The sequence below is a fragment of the Rhinoraja longicauda genome, chromosome 10, assembly GCF_053455715.1.
Source record: "Rhinoraja longicauda isolate Sanriku21f chromosome 10, sRhiLon1.1, whole genome shotgun sequence".
In the NCBI taxonomy this organism is placed as follows: domain Eukaryota; kingdom Metazoa; phylum Chordata; class Chondrichthyes; order Rajiformes; family Arhynchobatidae; genus Rhinoraja; species Rhinoraja longicauda.
Window position 1 is genome coordinate 41,358,136 of NC_135962.1, and position 19,230 is coordinate 41,377,365.

The 19,230-nt window shown below is 41.1% G+C and overlaps 1 protein-coding gene across 1 annotated transcript in view; it reads left to right on the forward strand.

The window, feature by feature from the left end:
• Positions 1-693: 693 nt before the first annotated feature.
• Positions 694-19,230, forward strand: part of LOC144597668 (spermatogenesis-associated protein 7-like) — a 43,368-nt gene continuing 24,831 nt past the window's right edge. Inside the window, 4 exon segments of the mRNA XM_078407193.1 lie at positions 694-959; positions 6,489-6,581; positions 8,568-8,615; positions 15,599-15,723. Coding sequence (XP_078263319.1) covers positions 923-959; positions 6,489-6,581; positions 8,568-8,615; positions 15,599-15,723 — 303 coding nt within the window. The 5' untranslated portion in view covers positions 694-922.

Consider the following 19,230-nt stretch of genomic DNA (forward strand, 5'->3'; position numbering starts at 1 on the left):
ATTGCTTTCTGTCTCTCTCTTCCCCTGTTCCTCTCTCCTTTTCCCTCCCCTCTCTCTCCCGTCTGTCTCTCTTCTTTCCCCTCTCTTCTTTCCCATCTCTCTTCTCCCTGTCTTTCTCTTCGCCCCACCTCTTTCTTCCATCACCCCCTTCTGTCGCTCTCTTTTCCAAATCTCTATCTCTCTTTCTCCCCCTCTCTTCTTCCACCCCATCTACTTCTCCCTCTCTTCTTCCCTACCTTCCGTCTATCTGTTCTCACCCACCTCTCTCTTCCATCACCCCCTCTGTCTCTCTCTCTTCTCCAATATCCTATCCCTCTCTCTTCTCCCCGTCTCTCTTCTGCCATCCCCTCTTCTACTTCTCCCTCTAACCCCATCTCTCTTTTCTATCAACCCTTTCCATCTCTCTCTAATTCTCTCTCTCCCCCTCTTCTCGTCTCTCTCTTCTTCCACACCCCCTTCTACTCCCTCTAACCACCCCCTCGTTCTCTCTCCCTCTCTTCTATCAACCCTTTCCATCTCTCTAATCCTCTCTCTCTCTCTTCCCCCTCTCTTCTCGTCTCTCTCTTCTTCCACCCTCCCTTGTACTTTTCCCCTACTTCTTCCCTGTCTCTCTTTCACCATACCTCTCTCCTATAATTCTCTCTCTCTCCCTCTCTCCCCCTCTCTCTCCCTCTCTCTCTCTCTCCCCCTTTCCCTCACTCCTCCTCTCTCTCCCTCTCTCCCTCCCTCTCCTGATCTCACAGATGAAGGAAAGGTCGCACATCCCGGAAGCAGCGCCCTGTCACCAAGGCAACAGTGACGGTAAAGTGATGCGCCGCAGGTTGGCGGCGCAGGCACCGCTAGCAACGGCCATGGCGACTGCGGCATCTCAGCCTGACCCCGGGCCCAGCTAACGCCGCCGCTCCAGTCACAGGTGGAGAGTATGGGAAGGATCAGCACCAACATGGCAAACAAGAAAGGTATGTCCTGTGTCGCCTGAGCGCCGGAACTCGTTGCCGAGTCGGAATTTAACCGAAGTGTCCGGTCGGTCGGGGGCGCGCGCAGTGCTCGTGGACGCGTGTTGCTCGTGCCGACGCAGTGATCCGTGAACGCGCCGCGGCTTCACCAACATGAGCCGTCGGGGCCGAGTCTCTGCGCGCCCCCGGCACCAGGGTTTTCCTGTACCTTGGATGGCGTTTATAAAGGTGCCACATAACAGGCTGGGCACCAGGACTGGCGCCCGCAGAGTAGAAGGGGCTGCAGCAGCATGGATGAAAGCAAAAGGAAAATGCTGATACTGCAAACGTGAAATAACAGCGGAATGTCCAGAGGGTATTCAGCAGGCCACGAAGTACCCGTGGGAAGAGAGAGAGAGAAAAAAAAACTAAACATAATGTTTCAGATGAATGATCTTTCATCAGAACTGGAAGAGTGAGAAAACAAGTCATTTTTTAAATTGCAGACATAAATTCAAGCAAAGACAGCAAAGGGAATGTAGGTGACAGATTATCCAAGGTTATCCCTCTGACACAATCGCCTTTAGTATTGTCTAAGAGGGAGTATCGTTAATGTTACGGATAAATGAGCTTACAAGAGACTAGCCAGCTCCAACAAACACAGAAGGCTAGTTATCCACCTTTGTGAATTCATTATTGAATCCTGAGGACTAAACATATCTAGAGGGTAGATGAGTTGCGTTTACATTGTTTTTTTTGGTTGGAACAGTTATATTTAGACATATTTCTTATAGGTGCCCATTCTATGCAGATAGAGAGAAATGTACTGTTAATTTTTGGTTGTAAGAATGAGAAAAAGCAATTTAAGCTAGCTGGCAAATGCTGAAAAGGGTTTTCAGAAAGAACATTCAGGAAGTATATGCATATTTCATAGAAATTGAGTAAAATAACAAATGGGATTCTGGCGATTTTAAATAGTGGCAAAGTACAATAGCAAGGATATTAGAGTGAATCTTTAGAAAAAACTGACGCAGACAATTGTATTCCTTGTTGAGAAAGGTATGAGGTAACAGAAGGGATTTAATTAAATGATTTTACAGATAACAAACTTCAATTATATGAGTAGAGTGGGGAAAAAACGTTTTTTTTCTCCACGGAACAGAAGAAGTTATGTGAATATGATGGAGATATTTGCAATCGAAGGATGCAGCGTTTATAGAGAAAATGTGTACCTGCAGAAAGGCCAAAGAACCGGGGACATAATATTAAACTGTTTCTTGAGATGAGGTTGACTTGCTTCAACCCCATTTTTGAAGTAACTGACAAGGCCAAGGTGAGAACTGCAGATTTTTCCACATGAGATGCCTGTCAGGGTGGCGTAGTTTGTGAAGTGGTGCATCCATTCTGCCATTATTCCTTATTCTGTCAACACATGACTCAAGATTCTCAGTGCCATCCCAAGTGCCCCTTCTCCACTTTGAACAATCTTGGGCCAGGGAAACCCAGGAGTCAGCAAAGATGTTGCTTTGCAGTAAGAAAGATTGAAAACAATATTAGGGTAACAGCAGAGCCTTGCTTGACAACGACAGGGACTGAGATTGGTAAGGATCATGATCTGCATGCCATCATAAATCAAAGGAGACGGAGGAGAATTTCTGTGTCAGCCAAATTGAAAAGACTGTCCATCCCAGTTAATACACTCATGGCCTTAATGTTAAAAAAGAAGCCATCTACAGCATATATAGAATTTATGTATATGCTGTTCATGGCATTTCTCTTGAAGATCAGTTTCACCATTTACACTGCCATTCTAGGAACTAGTAGCTTTTTAACCACTGAGAGAAAATGATTGAGGAGAACTGCAGTGATGACTTAAGTTAGACACAAAATACTGGAGTAACTCAGCAGGACAGACTGAGTTACTCCAGCATTTTATGTCTATCTTTGGTGTAAACCAGCATCTGCAGTTCTTACCTACATATGTAGTGATGACTTTCCCTGTGTCCAATGGCAGGGAAACCGTACAATCAGATTTGTCTTGTTTCTTGCGGATGGTCATGCATCAAGATTATGTTTTTGAGGTTGCCCTTACACCTATTTTAGAGGTAGCCACATCTTCTTTTCCCGGATGTGGCGATGGGGTTATAGATTTGTGACCAAGGTTCCTCACATCCAAGTTTACGAGCTTCAGCAGGGATGCCATCTGCTCCTGAGGTCTTGTTGCTTTTTATTTAGCCTCTGGCCTTTTTGACTTATTTCAGGAAAAGCAGAAGCACATGAGTTGATCATGTGGGATATCAAGGGTGATCACACAAAGTTTGAGGGGTTTTCAAAATGTTCCTTACACCATCACGTGTTCTATATAATTTAGCTTCCATGTTTCGATCCGAACATAGTCTACTCTGATCTGGTCCCAGTCATCTTACTCCTCCCATCATGACTGGGTCAAGTCTATGTTGTAGCTGGTAGCAATGTTAAAAGAAATCTATCACAGACAATTTCCACCCCTATGCTGAAAAACATCCATTATCATAACCTAGGAACTTTGGATGCTTTGACATTGACATCATCACCCCAAGTAAGACTAGATGGGCAGTTTGAATAATCAGATGGTAGGTACATTTCTTCTGGATGAGCAAACTAGGAGATGAATAGTTGTTGAGAAATGAATTAGTCTGGCATTTCAGTAACTCTCCCTGTGGAATAAGTCATTGACTGGCAAACTTTCACCTAGCTAACATTAAACCAGCATGCGTAGGAGAAAAAACTGCAGATGGTGATTTAAATCGAAGGTAGACACAAAATTCTGGAGTAACTGGAGTAACCTTCAGTCTGAAGAAGGGTCTCGACCTGAAACGTCACCCATTCCTTCTCTCCTGAGCATTTTGTGTCTACCTTTGATTTAAACCAGCATGCTATGGTTATGTGCAGACATTCCAATCCTAAAATGCACAGATGAGGCCAGATAGAATGTTTCCTGCAATCTTAATAGGATACCCTGTGATGTATACATGCAACAATATGGTAAAGCTGCTATACAATACAATACAATACAATATATCTTTATTGTCATTGTACCCAGGGGTACAACGAGATTGGGAATGCGCCTCCCATACGATGCAATAATTTAAGTAATTAACAGCAACCCAACGAAATGAAACAATTGTAACAGTTTTTAGACAGGGTAAAGTGCAAGTTGATCTATGCGTTGTGGCCATCCGGCTCAGCAGGACCGGTTCATAGCAGCTATGGCCCTGGGGATGAAGCTGTTCCTGAGTCTGGAGGTGCGGGCGTAGAAGGCCTTGTATCGTCTGCCCGATGGAAGGAGTTCGAACAGACTGTTGCAGGGGTGTGAAGAGTCTTTGTGGATGCTGGTGGCTTTTCTGAGGCATCGTGTGTTGTAGATGCCCTCCAAGTCTGGTAGTTGTGTTCCGATGGCCCTCTGAGCTCTATGGACTACCCGCTGTAGAGCTTTCCTTTCTGCCTTGTATACATGCAACAATATAGTAAAGCTGTGCCTGCGCGTTTGCTAAAATACACAGAGAGTTTAAAATGGCGATCTTGTGTCCAGACGTGTGTTGTTTTGGTCTTCCACTCAATGCGTGCTTTTGTGAATGATACTGAGTAGAACGTATCATACCCTGCTTGCAATCCAGAGAGAGAAACGGCACGGTGGCACAGCGTTAGAGTTGCTGTCTTACAGCGAATGCAGCGCCGGAGACTCAGGTTCGATCCTGACTATGGGCGCTGTCTGTACGGAGTTTGTACGTTCTCCCCGTGACCTGCGTGGGTTTTCTCCGAGATCTTCGGTTTCCTCCCACACTCCAAAGACGTACAGGTATGTAGCTTAATTGACTGGGTAAATGTAAAATTTGTCCCTAGTGTGTGTAGGATAGTGTTAATGTGCGGGGATCGCTGGGCGGCGCGGACTCGGTGGGCCGAAGGGCCTTTTTCTGCGCTGTATCTCTAAAAAAAAATCCTCCTTGGCAACGTCAAACTGAACAGACACAACCTTGGGCAATGCAATCAGAAAGGAAGGTGTAAGGAAGGCAGACGTCATCAGAGTGGTGCTCACAATAAAATACTTGGAGCATGGCTCATCTTTACTGGAGAGACTAGCACAATTTTTTATGTAACGGTGACTGGCCCAGGAATGTTATCATGTTAGATTATACCATCATCCCATAATAACAGGGATGCCAGTTTCACTTGTGCCAAGAAGGATTTCAATGACTGTTTGATTGATCAGCATCTGATCTACTCTGATGTCTCCATCAACTGACCCTGAAAGCAACTTACAATGACAATAGAAACATTGCCACAGGAAAATCCATGCTACAGCTCTCATGAACCTAACAGACAACCTGACAACTCACAGACAAAGTACACACATAGGAAATAATGAACAGTTCCCTCTCTGACATGCATGATAAAGAATTCGAGCAGTTCACCACTTAATGAAGAACATTCTCTTTCAGCGCTAAGTGTAGGTTTCTGCTGAATTCTCAGTTGTTGAGCAATTAAACAATTGAAGATGGTAGGAAGCTTCTTGAATGCCGCAATCATCAATGATGAAGAAACTAAGTAAACTGGTGTTCTACTGATTGTTTCCCCATATGGTGCTGATTTGTTAGAAGGCTCTTGAACCTAGAGTAAATTGGGGAAATAAGTAACTAATTGAGACAGTTGCCTGTGCTAAATTTGCATCAATGATTTGGATGAGAACATACAGGGCAAGATTAACAAATTTGCTGATGATGCAAAAGTGGGTGGTTTTGCAGATAGTGAAGATGATTGTGAAGGATTGCAGCAGGATCTGGATCGATTGGCCAGGTGTAGATCATATGCAGTCTTTCTCCACTAGAGGTCAACAGCACTACAAGGAACCAAAATGCAGATGTATCACCCAGAAGAAAGGCAGTGCATGTTCTTGCCTCTGGATTGGCACTGAGCAAATGCACGAGCTATCAGTTGTGATTTCTATGGAATTTTGGGCCCAGTGTATCGACACCGATCTCCAAGTACCCATCTACACTAATCCCCTTTTGTCTCTCATCACTGTCAAAACATCTGCTTCCCAATTCTCCTACCACTTAAATTGGGGCAATTAATGGTAGCCGTTTAACCCAGCAACCTGTATGTCTCTGGCATGAGGGCGGAAAATGGAGAAATGGGGGGAAACCTATATGAAAGAATGTGGAAACCCCACACAGCGAGAACCAAAAGTCTAGGTTGAGCGCAATTCTCTGTAGCTGTAAGGCAGCAGTCTTACCCAATGTACCACCCTAAAATGTTGTTTGATCCAACTCCTCTTGAAAAGCCTTGGTATTTTTTTTACTACAATTAAGGTAAAATGTAAATGAAAGTTATTATTGTTGACAAAAATGCTTTGAACAGAAAACCTGCTGAAAGCTTACTCATGAATATTAATATCGGTTTAATGTGTAGGTGTATGTTGTTAATCAATGCTTATATTTACGGGTGATAAGTTTCAGTTTGGAAATAATCTTGGATTTGTCTCACTATATAATACACGCCACTTTTTCCTTGCAGCTTACTATGTAAGTTCTCCCAAGAAAGTGGTTGACCAGCACCTAACTCAGGCTCATATGACTTCCCATTACAACAGAATACTCTCTGCTAAAGGTAAACACACAAGGTTTAATATAGAAAGTCTATTCAGTGTGACCACCATATTATACTTTATTGTCTGTCTTGGCCAGGGTTTTGTGTAGTTATTATTTGTCTTTAAATGTAGAACCAACATAAATTTGTGATTTTTGCCCAACATAAACATTGTGATTTTTGCCCATGCATAATCTAGCCATCTAATGCAGAAATTCCAAAATTTCTGACATTGGTTTAGCACATCTAAGCAGAGTGTATTGATGAGGTATCCATGTTTTATTTCATGTGGTGATCAGCAAGACAGTGTGAAATTTGCTCAAACATTTTGGACAATGTTTAAATAGGGTCATGTTGTTTTTCACTAGGTTAGTGTAGATTTTAGTGAAAGAGCAAGTTGTTAGAGAGAATAAAGTAGTACATTTTAGCTGGCTTATCAACTTTTAAAAAATCTTTTCAATGATTTGTTAATTTAAAAACCAAATTTTAAGATCTTTCAAATAGCTTGTAAATTTAACAAACATTAAATCCCCTCAATCACTTGTTAATTTATAAACACTTTTGAAAAAAAAATCTGTGAATTTAGATATATTGTAAAGGTTCAACATTTCTGAATTTCTAAAAATGTTTTTCTTAAAGTTTATAAACTTTTAAGGATAGCATACTTGTCTCAGCAACATGGGGCCGAGTCTGGGTCTTGCCATATTTTTCTGAATTCTATGGGTTGTTCCAAGTTTGGTTGGTCCATTGAGTTATTTTTACAGCTACACAAAACAACACAGAAGAGAGCACCAGAGAAATATCTCCAAGCAATTTGTCTAATTCTGTGTTAACCACTGTCAGCTTACCACTGAGTCAGAAATTTGGGCCAATATGACTGTTAGGAATCTTAAGCTCTCTTTGAAGCTAATAATATTGAATTATACAGCATCAGCAAAATAAATTTAATAACTTTGTTTCTCTTATTATACAAAAATTCCTAACCAATTGTTATTTTTCAGATTGCAGGTTTACTACTTAATACTTTCACAGTCATTCATAGGAGAATAATAGATTCATGAATATATAGACAGACTGCAATACAAATGATTTGATTGCGGCTATAACCATTTTTGAATTAGTTTATTATGATAGAATAAGATCATAAGAGATAGGAGCAGAATTTGGCCCATCGAGTCTACTCTGCCATTTGATCATGGCTAACCTATTCCTCTCTCTCAATCCCATTCTACTACCTTCTGCCCATAACCTTTGATGCCCTTACTAATCAAGAACCTATCACTATCCACTTTTAAAATACCCATTGTCTTGGCCTCCACAGCTATCTGCGGTAATGAATTCCACAGATTCACCACCCTCTGGCTAAAGAAATTCCTCCTCATCTCCATTCTAAAAGCACGTCCTTTTATTCTAGGGTGTGCCCTGTGATTCTAGACTCTCCAAATTATGTTTACACCATGGAAAATCCTAAACCCAGCAGATCAGAATATTTATTTCTTGTCAACCTAGAATTGAGAACTGAAGATTCAATCTTCATTTGAATCTGGAGTAAGGTTGAAACTTGAATTTTCTAATATTGGACCAGGAATACTATTGGACCAGGAATACTGCATTGCCCTTTTATATAAATGTAAATAAACTAAACATGACTTTTCACACTTATTTTGCTGGTGCTGGAAATGAGAAATAAAAAATGGTTGAAGAGCTCAACAGGTCATGCAGCATCAGAGGCATGGGAGTTTGGGGTGGGCGGAAGCTGATGGCAGTTTTAGTTTGTGTGCTGTTGAAAGGAGATGCCAGAAAAATATTTACGAAATCAAGGACACTGTGGATGCACTGATAAGGTTGGACAAAGAGGGGAGGAAGGAGGCTTGTCTGAAGCACAAAGAACTGGTATAGATCACTTGAGCCGAATGGCCTGTTTATTTGTTGGACACTGAATTTTTTATTGATTCAAAACTTACAAATTGCTTATTTTTTAATTGCTTTTGTACTTTTGTTTTTCAGCTTCTGTGGATTGTTCTGTTCCAAAAAGCATGTTATTAAGTGTAAAATGTAAGTAATTCATTTATTGATGATTAAGTTTTAATTGACAATAATGTGCAGTAAAATAAAGAAATATTTACACTGCAGACTGTTGAATTGTGGTAGAGCCTATTCTCTGAAAATGAACATTTGAGTCAAATATTCTCTGTCAAATCTCAGAAAGCAGTCCATTCAATTCCATTTTCTCTGCATTTTATCAAATATTTATTCATGTTGAATAAATATTCAAGGGCCGAAGGGCCTGTCTCCACTGTATCACTCTATGACTTTATGACTCTATGTTTTCTTTGAAAACTATGAAGCTGGTTCCATTTACACAGGACTGAATACACCAATGCGCTATACAGAAAGGGCCAGAGCAGACTTTATCTGCTAAGGAGTCTCAGGTCCTTTGGAGTGCAAGGGGCACTCCTGAGGACTTTCTACAACACGGTGGTTGTATCGGCCATCTTCTATGGAGTGGTCTGCTGGAGCAGCAGCATCTCAGCGGCGGAAGGGAAGAGGCTCGACAAGCTGGTCAGGAAAGTCAGCTCTGTCCTGGGTTGCCCCCTCGACTCAGTGCAGGTGGTGGGAGAGAGGAGGATAACAGGTATAACAGGTATAACAGAGCTTTATTTGTCGTTCGGTACCGAAGTACCGAACGAAACTACATAGCAGTCATAGAAAAAAAAAAAAAGAACACAAGACACATAACCCCAACACAAACGTCCATCACAGTGACTCCAAACACCCCCTCACTGTGATGGAGGCAACAAAACTTCCCCTCTCTTCCCCACGCCCACGGACAGACAGCTCGTCCCCGACCGACCCGCACAGTCCCCGCACCGGGCGCTGAAACGTCTCGCGGCCGAACCGGGCGATGAAAGGCCCGCGACCAAGCCTTGCGCAGCTAAGTCCCGCAGCCGAGCCGCACCAGCGGTGAAAAGTCCCGCAAAGCTAACATCGCTGCTGGACAACAACTCCCACCCCATGCAGGACACTGTCACTGCATTGTGTAGCTCCTTCAGTGACAGACTCCTTCACCCCAAGTGCGTGAAGGAGAGATATAGGAGGTTCTTCCTGCTGCTGTGAGACTGCACAACCTGCACTGCTCCCAGCAGACGAGTCAACAATAACAGCTAAGAACACTCAGAAAACTGATGACAATTTACGTATGTTTTATTTATAATGAATGATCTCTTGCTGTCCACTTTGCTGCTGTGACACTGTAAATTTCCCCGTTGTGGGACAAATAAAGGAATATATTATTATTATTATTATTATTATTATTATTTTGATTTCTGGTGGTACATTGCATTAGTTAATGCCTGTTTGCATAAAATAAATAAATAAACAATCAGTCGAAATAGGGTCTTGATCTGAAACATCGCCTATCCATGTTCTCCAAAGATGCTGTCTGACCTACTGAGTTACTCCAGCTCTTGGTGTCTTTTTAAAAACACATTCTTCTAATCCCCTTTTGATCTTGAATTTGTGACCATTGATTACTGATTTCTTAACTGATGCAAATAGCTTTTCTCAGTTTACAGTATAATTTCAACCTCTGGTGTAATGAACAGTGATAGTTTGTTTATCAGGTCTGACTCTATCATCATATTCTGTCATCCCTGCTATCCTAATGAATCTACACCACCCTCTGTAGCAACATTGTCTCCACAAAACCCTCAAAGTACACTAACAAGATAAGCAATAAACAAGATAAGCAAAACAAGATAAGATCACCTCCTCCAACCACACCTACTGTATCCGTTGTTCAAGATGTGGACTCATACATCGGCAAGAACAAACGCCGACTGGGCGATCGTTTCGCGGAACACCTTTGCTCAGCCCACGTGAACCAACCTGAACTCCCAGATGCTGGACACTTTAATTCTCCTTCCCATTCCAACACAGATCTTTCTATCCTCAGTCTCCTCAATTGTCAGAGTGAGACTAAATGCAAATTGGAGGAATTCATCACATATTTCGCTTGGGCAGCTTACAGCCCAGTGGTATGAATATTGATTTCTCTCACTTCAGGTAACCTCGGCATTCCTTCTCTCTCTATCCCTCCCCCACCCAATTCACACTAACCTCTCTGTAGGAGCCATTTATGTTTAGGCTAGCTACTGTTGGCATATTATATTATTTTGTCTCGAAATATCTTGCCGTATTATTTTGGACACTTTGGGGCGGTCGTTAGATGAAGAGGGTGGTGTATATATATGGGCATAAGGGACTGGGTGTGGGCAGATACAGGGAGGGAGAGTATACAGTTCTTATCAGACCTGGGAACAGACCTGCGACCAGACCTGCGACCAGACCTGCAACCAGACCTGCGAAAGACCTGGAGACCTGGGACCAGACCAGGGTCAGAGCAGCCAGCTACAACTTGTATGCGATAGAGGATCTGCTGAGAAGAATGGGAGAAATTACCCAAATACAGGTGTGCCAAGTTTGTAGTGTCATACCCAAGAAGACTTGAGGCTGTAATCGCTGCCAAAGGTGCCCCAACAAAGTACTGAGTAAAGGGTCTGAATACTTATGTAAATGTGATATTTCAGTTATTTATTTTTAATTATTTTGCAAAAAATTCTAAACACCTGTTTTCGCTTTTTTATTATGGGGTGTTTGTAGATTGATGATAAAAAAAAGAATTTAATCCATTTAAAAATAAGGCTGTAACCTAACAAAATGTGGAAAAATTGAAGGGGTTGAATACTTTCTGAATGCACTATAGACTTAAAGGAGAAGGGAGTCTGTTTTGGATGTTTGAAAATAGATCACATGAGCAAAGACTGCAAGAGTTGTTTGACTTGTGATGTGTGCAACCAAAATCATCCTGAAATACTTCACATTGAAGAAAAGGACAAAGAAAAGAAACCAGAACATACAGAACAGAATGAAAAACCAATTGCGAGTAATACTGTTCTCTCACCTTAAATGTGTGGACATATTGGGCCCGGTGATGAATCCTGCATCTTCTCCATTGTACCAGTATAAGTAAAGAGCCAAAAGGGGAGCACAGTGTTGCAAACATACGCATTTTTGGATCATGGAAGTTCATCTACCTTTTGCACAGAAAGCTTGATGAGAAGGCTGAACATTACAGGACAAAGGACCAAAATTCTCTTGCGTACCATGAACCAAGTGAAGCCTGTGATCAGTCGTCATATCTCAGGTTTGGAAATATCTAGTCTGGACAAAGACTATTTTATTCAACTATCTGATGTGTTCACACATAAGACCATGCCTGTTTCTCAGCTAAACATTCCCAGACAAGAAGACCTGACACAATGGCCTTACTTGAAGGATATCAAGATTCCTGAAATAGACTCTGGCATTGACCTACTCATGGGGACAAATGCTTCAAAGGTATTGGAACCTTGGGAGCTGGTCAACAGCCAAGGGGATGGCCCATACACTTTGAGGACTCTACTGGGGTGGGTCAAGTCAAGTCAACTTTATTTGTCACATACATATACAAGATGTGCAGTGAAATGAAAGTGGCAACACCTGCGGATTACTCCCTTAAGAAGAGACAATGACAGCAGGGAAGTAAATGGCTGCCCTGCTGCTGCTGTCAATCGAATATCCATTGCAAACCTAGAGGAGCTACTGGTCAAACAGTACAATCTTGACTTCAGTGAAAGAACCAGCAAGGAAACAGAGGAAATGTCCAGAGAAGATGTAAAGTTCTTGGATATTGTGAATCGCTCAGCAAGGAATACAGATGGACACCATTGTCTAGACTTACCTTTTAAACAAGAATACACCAACATGCCAAATAACAGTTGCATTGCTGAGCAGCGCATCCAGAGCTTGAAACGCATATTTGGCAGAATGAGAAGTTTCACGATGAATATACATCTTTCCTCACAGAAATGATCAACCCATTACCAAGAGTTCTGATGATCCAACGGACCTGGAAGCACTCACACCTAACCAACTTCTTCTGTTGAAAGCCAAGCCAATACTACCACCTGGACTCTTTGTAAAGGAAGACTTATACATTAAACACAGATGGAGACAGGTGCAATATATGGCAGATCTCTTTTGGAAATGGTGGACTCAAGAATACTTGTCTCTAATCCAAGAATGACAACGGTGGTAGAAATGGTGTAAAAAGAAGCTTTGCTCCAGGTGACATTGTTGTGGTGGCTGATTCCACTACACCACAAGGCTCCTGGCTAATGGGCAGAATATTGGAGACCATACCAGATGCACAAGGTCTTGTACGCATAGTTCGACTTCAGACTAAGAGCAACATCTTGGAAAGACTGATAACGAAGATATGTCTGCTCCAAGACGCTGAGACAGGTGGCCCTAAAGATTGAAGAATCACTAAAGTAGATTAGATGCCAACATATGGTACATACCTTTTTTTTGATAATGTGTAAGGTTTTTATAGCTCCTTTTAATGTTTACTGGTAATTGTTTCGTCATATACATAGAACAATTAGGGGCCGGTGTGTAGGAGCCGTTTATGTTTAGGCTAGCTACTGTTGGCATATTATATTATTTTGTCTAGATATATCTTGCCGTATTATTTTGGACTCTTGGGGGCGGCCATTAGATAAACAGGGTGGTGTATATATATGGGCATAAGGGACTGGGAGTGGGCAGATACAGGGAGGGAGAGTATACAGTTCTTATCAGACCTGCGACCAGACCGGCGACCTGACCTGGGAAAGACCTGGAGAGCTGGGACCAGACCAGGGTCAGAGCAGCCAGCTACGACTTGTATGCAAAATAAGTAGAGCCTGGTATGTTCATCTCCTTGTTTGTACAACTACTTCAATAAACAACTAATTAAACTGGAAAAATCAAACTGGAAGATCTGTTCTGTGGCTTTGTGTAAGTTCACTCCGACTTCCTGTGTAGTAATGGCAATTAGAAAAGAATTTATTGGAAAAGTCTGGAAGTTGCCATTACAACTCATTTTCACCCTACAGACAGCCAGTTTCCTTTATCATAGTTACTTTTTTGCATATCTTTCATTCATTGTTCTTTATCTCTCCACATCACCGTCTATGTCTCTCGTTTCCCTTGTCCCCAACCAGTCTGAAGAAGGGTCTCGACCCGAAAGGTCACCCATTCCTTCTCTCCAGAGATGCTGCCTGTCCCGCTGAGTTACTCCAGCTTTTTGTGTCTATCTTTGGTTTAAACCAGCATCTGCAGTTCCTTCTTAAGCAAAATGTCTGCCCTCCCCCAAGCTATTATCCCCAACATTGCGACTTTGATTACACTTACCCATCGTGAATGGATAAGCCACACCTTTCCTGTGATACTTGATGCAAACCTGTAAGAGATTACCAGGATTTGGAGGAAATGTTTCGAGAATGTCTGCAAAGTTTCTTTGGAAAACTATAATTTGCTCACCATTTTGTGATTGAACAGAATGAAGGAGGAGTATTTGGGATGGCACCATCAGCTTGAGAAGCTTGAGTCTCTAAATTGCGAGTACACATCCCAGAGAAAATGGCTGAAAGAGGGCACCCCCTCCTGTATTATCCACCTGCCCACTGTAGAAAATTCTGAGGACCGCACATGGGCCTCAGCAGCCACCTCGGAACTTGCAGAAGTACAATGGAAGGAAGATATCTTTGATCCAAAAAGACTGCCGAAGAGAGGAGGAAAATAACTTTTCCCAGAGTTAGGCACCCAGAAGTGGACACTATTTATCTTATAGTATAATCTTATCTTATCTCATATTAACTTATTGCTTCATTTTCAGCACCATTAGATAATTTGAAAATCATGAAGGAAATTAACTTCAATACATTTATTAGAGCCTCCAAAAGGACTGATGTTTTGCTGAATGTTATTTCTTTTTATATTGTTTTTTTATTTCTCAATATTTGGACAGATATCCAATACATACTAATACACAAGGTGTATTAATGCATATTTGAAAAACAATGCTCTCTGGTGTTTCTTTGCTGATTTCTCTTCTTTAAAGCATGCGTTATTGTCTCTGTATAAATTTACCCCCTCTTGCACTCTTTTTCATGCCTGTAATCACATCTCATCTACAAAAACCACTCATAAATTTGAATCTGTTATTTCTTCTTCATGATCAATGTAGAATGAACTAAAAGTTTGATTGTTATTTTAGATTTTGTGGTTCTGGTTGCAGGGGAAAGTGCCATGGGACATGAAAGGGATGGGTAGGGAAGAACAAACCTGGGAGTCACTGAGAGAATGGTCTCTGTTGAAAGCAGAGAGGTATGGGGAGGGAAAGATGTGATGGTGGGCCATTCTTTCTGCACATTATAGCTGGCAAAAATGAAGGATAATTTGTGCCTGATATAAAGGCTGATAGGATGAAAGATGAGGACCTGTGCTGTCTGGGAGGGTACAGAGGGGATGGGGTATGGGTGGAGGGAAGGGATAAGAGTAGAAGTTCAGGAAATGTGAACGAGGGCTCCTAGTAGAGCAGAAATTACATTTCCTGAAAACAAGACATCTTGGATGTTCTCAGAACAGATGTCGTGACGTTTCATCCTGAGATGTAGTGAAGCCTCACCCTGAGAACAGATGTGGTATACCTACCCCTCAACTATAGGAGTTGCAACACCTGACTACACCTCTGCTGTAACCACTATCCAAGCAGCCTTTCCAGGTCAGACAAGGATTCACATGGACCTCCTCCAACCTTGTCGACTGCATTTGGTGCTCTGGATGTGGCCTCTTTTACATTGTTAAATATAGATTAGGTTACCATATTACAGAACATCTATAATCTGCTCATCGGGTTGCATGCCATTCAACTCCAATTATGGTATCATACAATTATTGGCATTATCTCTGTGACCACTACAGCTGCTACACGGGAGCATCAAAAGCATGTGGCCGTGGCTTCTCAGGAAGAGAAAAATCAAACTGGAGAGTAATCGGGTGGTATTTCAGATTTTACACTGACTTCACATTATTGTTAAGCCTATTTAGAATGCAAGTGCAAGTATCACAACACGTCAGACTGCTCTTAAATTGTCTCCTTTATTCTTAAGATCAAGATCAGCGACAGAAACAAAATCGTCTAAGGCAGAACCAAAAAGGATTCATTTCTGCTAGATCAGATTCTTGGTCTAGCTCAGACAGTAGTGGACGATTAACCTCTATTGACCATATTCAGGTATGTTTAATGATAATGAATGTGATTGAAGCCTGCAGAATAATAAAATATTTTTCAGGTTAATGGTCATCCACTCATGTTTTTCACAACCCTTCCCTTCCTTGATTTAGCTAAAATCTGTTTGGATAGTAGTTAATTGGCCAAAATAAAAAGTAAGATATATTTAAACAGTTTTGAAATTATTTTTGTGTCTTTCATCATCTAAAATAAACTTCATGTGCATTTCACCCTTCTATTCCACCACATTATACATTCAAGTCTAATTTCTGGAATTGGCCTCCTAAATCTCCTTGCCCTGGTCCATGTCTTCCATGATTTTAAACTCTCTCTTTCAACTTCACTATTGAAACGCAACCTTGACAATATTTGTAATACAGGGAAACACCCTAAAGCCTTACACACTCTTAATTTGTCTTCCCTTGCTCACTCACCTCAGTCCACCTTTCTCTGCTCTTTATTCTGCTTCCTCGTACTTCTGCCCAACTCCTTCTTTCACAATCCACAACTCTTCAAACCTGTTCTTTTCTGGCCTTTGTTCCAACCATCTGCCTTTCAAAAACTGCATCACCTATATCAACCTATATTACCTGCCATGCTTTGTCCTGCCTCTCACCTTTTTCCAGCTTTTTTCTCCCCCCCCCACTTCAGTCTGTCCGAAGAAGGGTTTCAACCCGTAATGTCACCTACCCATGTTCTCCAGTGACACAGCCTGTTCTGCTGAGTTACTGCAGCACTTTGTGTTTTTTCCTCCCTATCTCCCATCTAGTAACATATCTCTCAGATTCAAGATATCACATTTATCATGCATCTGTCAATTCTCAAGTGTTGCATTTCATCACATTGATATTAATTACATCAGTAATTTCTGAATAGTTTTTTGTTGACAAATAGCTTGATTTGTTCCCAAGAATAGAAGCCAAGGATTTACAAGAATGTTCCAATATACAAAAAAACTTTTTTTTTGTCAATCAGCCTCATTGATCTCTGGGTGTGCTTAGTTTGTTTTTCACAGTGATCATTGACCAGTATATGAAAGGGAAGCCAAGTTAAACTAATTTCCTATCTTGACATTGAAGCACTGTATCTCTGTTTTGGACTCCAGGCTTTCTACAACCAATTCCACGGGTCAGTAGATATGAAATTATTTATTGATTATCAGGTCAATTATAGCAGTGTTTAATTCACTTTGATTTCAGCAAAAAGAAAATTAATGAGCAAATGTGTTGTCGGATGATTCTATTTTCATTTGCAAAGTGAGGGGTTGATGAAAAAGCCAGCATGTATCAAGCAATGGTGTATTGGTACAACAACAGTACAAACTTCACTGGGAAGTTTTAGGATTCAGAACCAGAAACTATGAAGTTTCTGGTTCTTCCACTGTGCTTCCACTTTGGGGTGGTTTGTGATTTTGAGAGGAACTTACAAGTGCTGGTATTCTTAGCTCCTCCAACAATCTTTGGCTGTACAAGTTGTGGGCTTGGGAAATTCTGGAAGATGAGCCTCGATCAGTGCTTTCATTGGTGGGAGTGGAAGGTCTGAACTTTAAGAGTGATTCATAGAGTGACGATCAAATTTGTTGTTTTGACCTAGGGTGAGTTGAGCTTCTTAACCGTTGTTGGAATTTCCAGTCTTCCAGGCAAGTGGAGAATTTTTCATCACATTCTTTGTTGTATCTTGTAGATGGTGGAATGCATTTGGAGTATCAAGAGCTGAATAATTTGGTACAGGATACAGCCTTTGACCTGCTCTTATGGCCATAATTTTTATTTGTATGGGCTACATCGCTTTCTCGTCACTAGTGACTACACAGAATTTGAAGATAGAGGGCATGGTGATGATAATACCATTGGGAATGTAAATAGATTGGCTTGTTGCAGATGACTATTCCACACATCAAATTCTGTCACGGGTAGCTGCCCTGTTGATGTCTGGAACTGAGTAATCATAACAAAATCCAAACTGGTGAGCAAGTTATTGATGAGAAAGTGTAACAGTACATCATTTTCTTCAGTATCTTTTCTTTAAACAAATAGCAATGTAATTCAACTCAATCACTCTAGACCCATTGTCCTCCGCCATTTCTGGAAAGTCTTGTGTATCTTCTGCTGTTACAAGCAGAAGATATAAAAAGTTTGTTTATTTTATTATTATTCCTCAATATAATTTCTCCTTTCTCATTCTTAAAGGATCCATATTGATCTCAGCTATACTTTATCTTTTTCCATATCCATTAAAAAATGTACAGTGTGCTATCATGCTTTTAGCTGGATTACACTGTTATTCTACTTTCCCTTTTCCTATCAGTGCCTTGATTCTTATTGTTGCATAGATTCCACTTGGCGTCTGGAGAAACAAATATACCAATTCTTTATTTAATTAAAACAAGCATTCAAGGGATAATCTCTGACAAAAGTCTCCTGGATTGGTAAACATGATTATTTCTATACAATTGATGCAGATATAACGTTTGACAATTTACAGATAGTGATATGACTGTACATGAGTATTGATCATTGAGAGGTATCACTTGAGCCTACCCCACTTGTCCTCCATGTCATTCTCAACATCCTGCATATAGACCGGAACAAGATTCCTTATTCTTTGGTGGCACCACCAAACCTCCAGATGTATATTTTGTGACTTATGGTTGGTATTTAACCTGTTTACATTTATTAAATCTATCTTTAGCCTTATTTGACAATTTTCAAGGATCCAATTTCATGAACATATATTGCCCTCTGCATTCCAAACAGCCAGTGCAGGTAGTGTACATAGACACCGGGGTGCAGGTTCATGGTGCTTGGAGCTGGAACATTACATTACAGTTGGACAAGACATTGGTAAGACCACATTTAGAATATTGTAGGAAAGAACTACAGATGCTGGTTTAAATCGAAGGTAGACACAAAATGCTGCAGTAACTCAGAGGGACAGGCAGCATCTCTGGAGAGAAGGAATGGGTGACGTTTCGGGTTGAGACCCTTCTTCAGACATGTATTCAGTTCTGGTCACCCTGCTGTAGGAAGGATGTTATTAAACTAACAATCATACTCATGCCTGATACCTTCACAAGTTTGCTTCGATTTAAGAGTTTAGATTGAACTAGATCATTGTCAATATTTATATATTTTTATATCATGATTATTCTTCCCTAAAGGCTGCATAACTGTAAAACAACTGGTTTTGGGGATGGGTGGCTTAAGACCACACCTACCAATGCATTCTGCCTCGTACGGCTTCTTACTTCCATTCAAACTAATTCTACTGGAGTTTCTGTGCGAAGATTATTTGTCTTGAATGCTGTTATCTCATCCTTTTTTCTCACAGCTACTACTACTTTTCACTTTTGCTTATTGATTAATAGATTGATTCTTTATTAGCACATGTAACATGTCATTGTGAAATTCTTTATTTAGCATACCACACACAAGGTATGTAAAGAGTCGCCACGTATAGGGCACCTATATCTTCAAAAGAGAGGCTGGAATATTTCATTCCCAGCCTTGT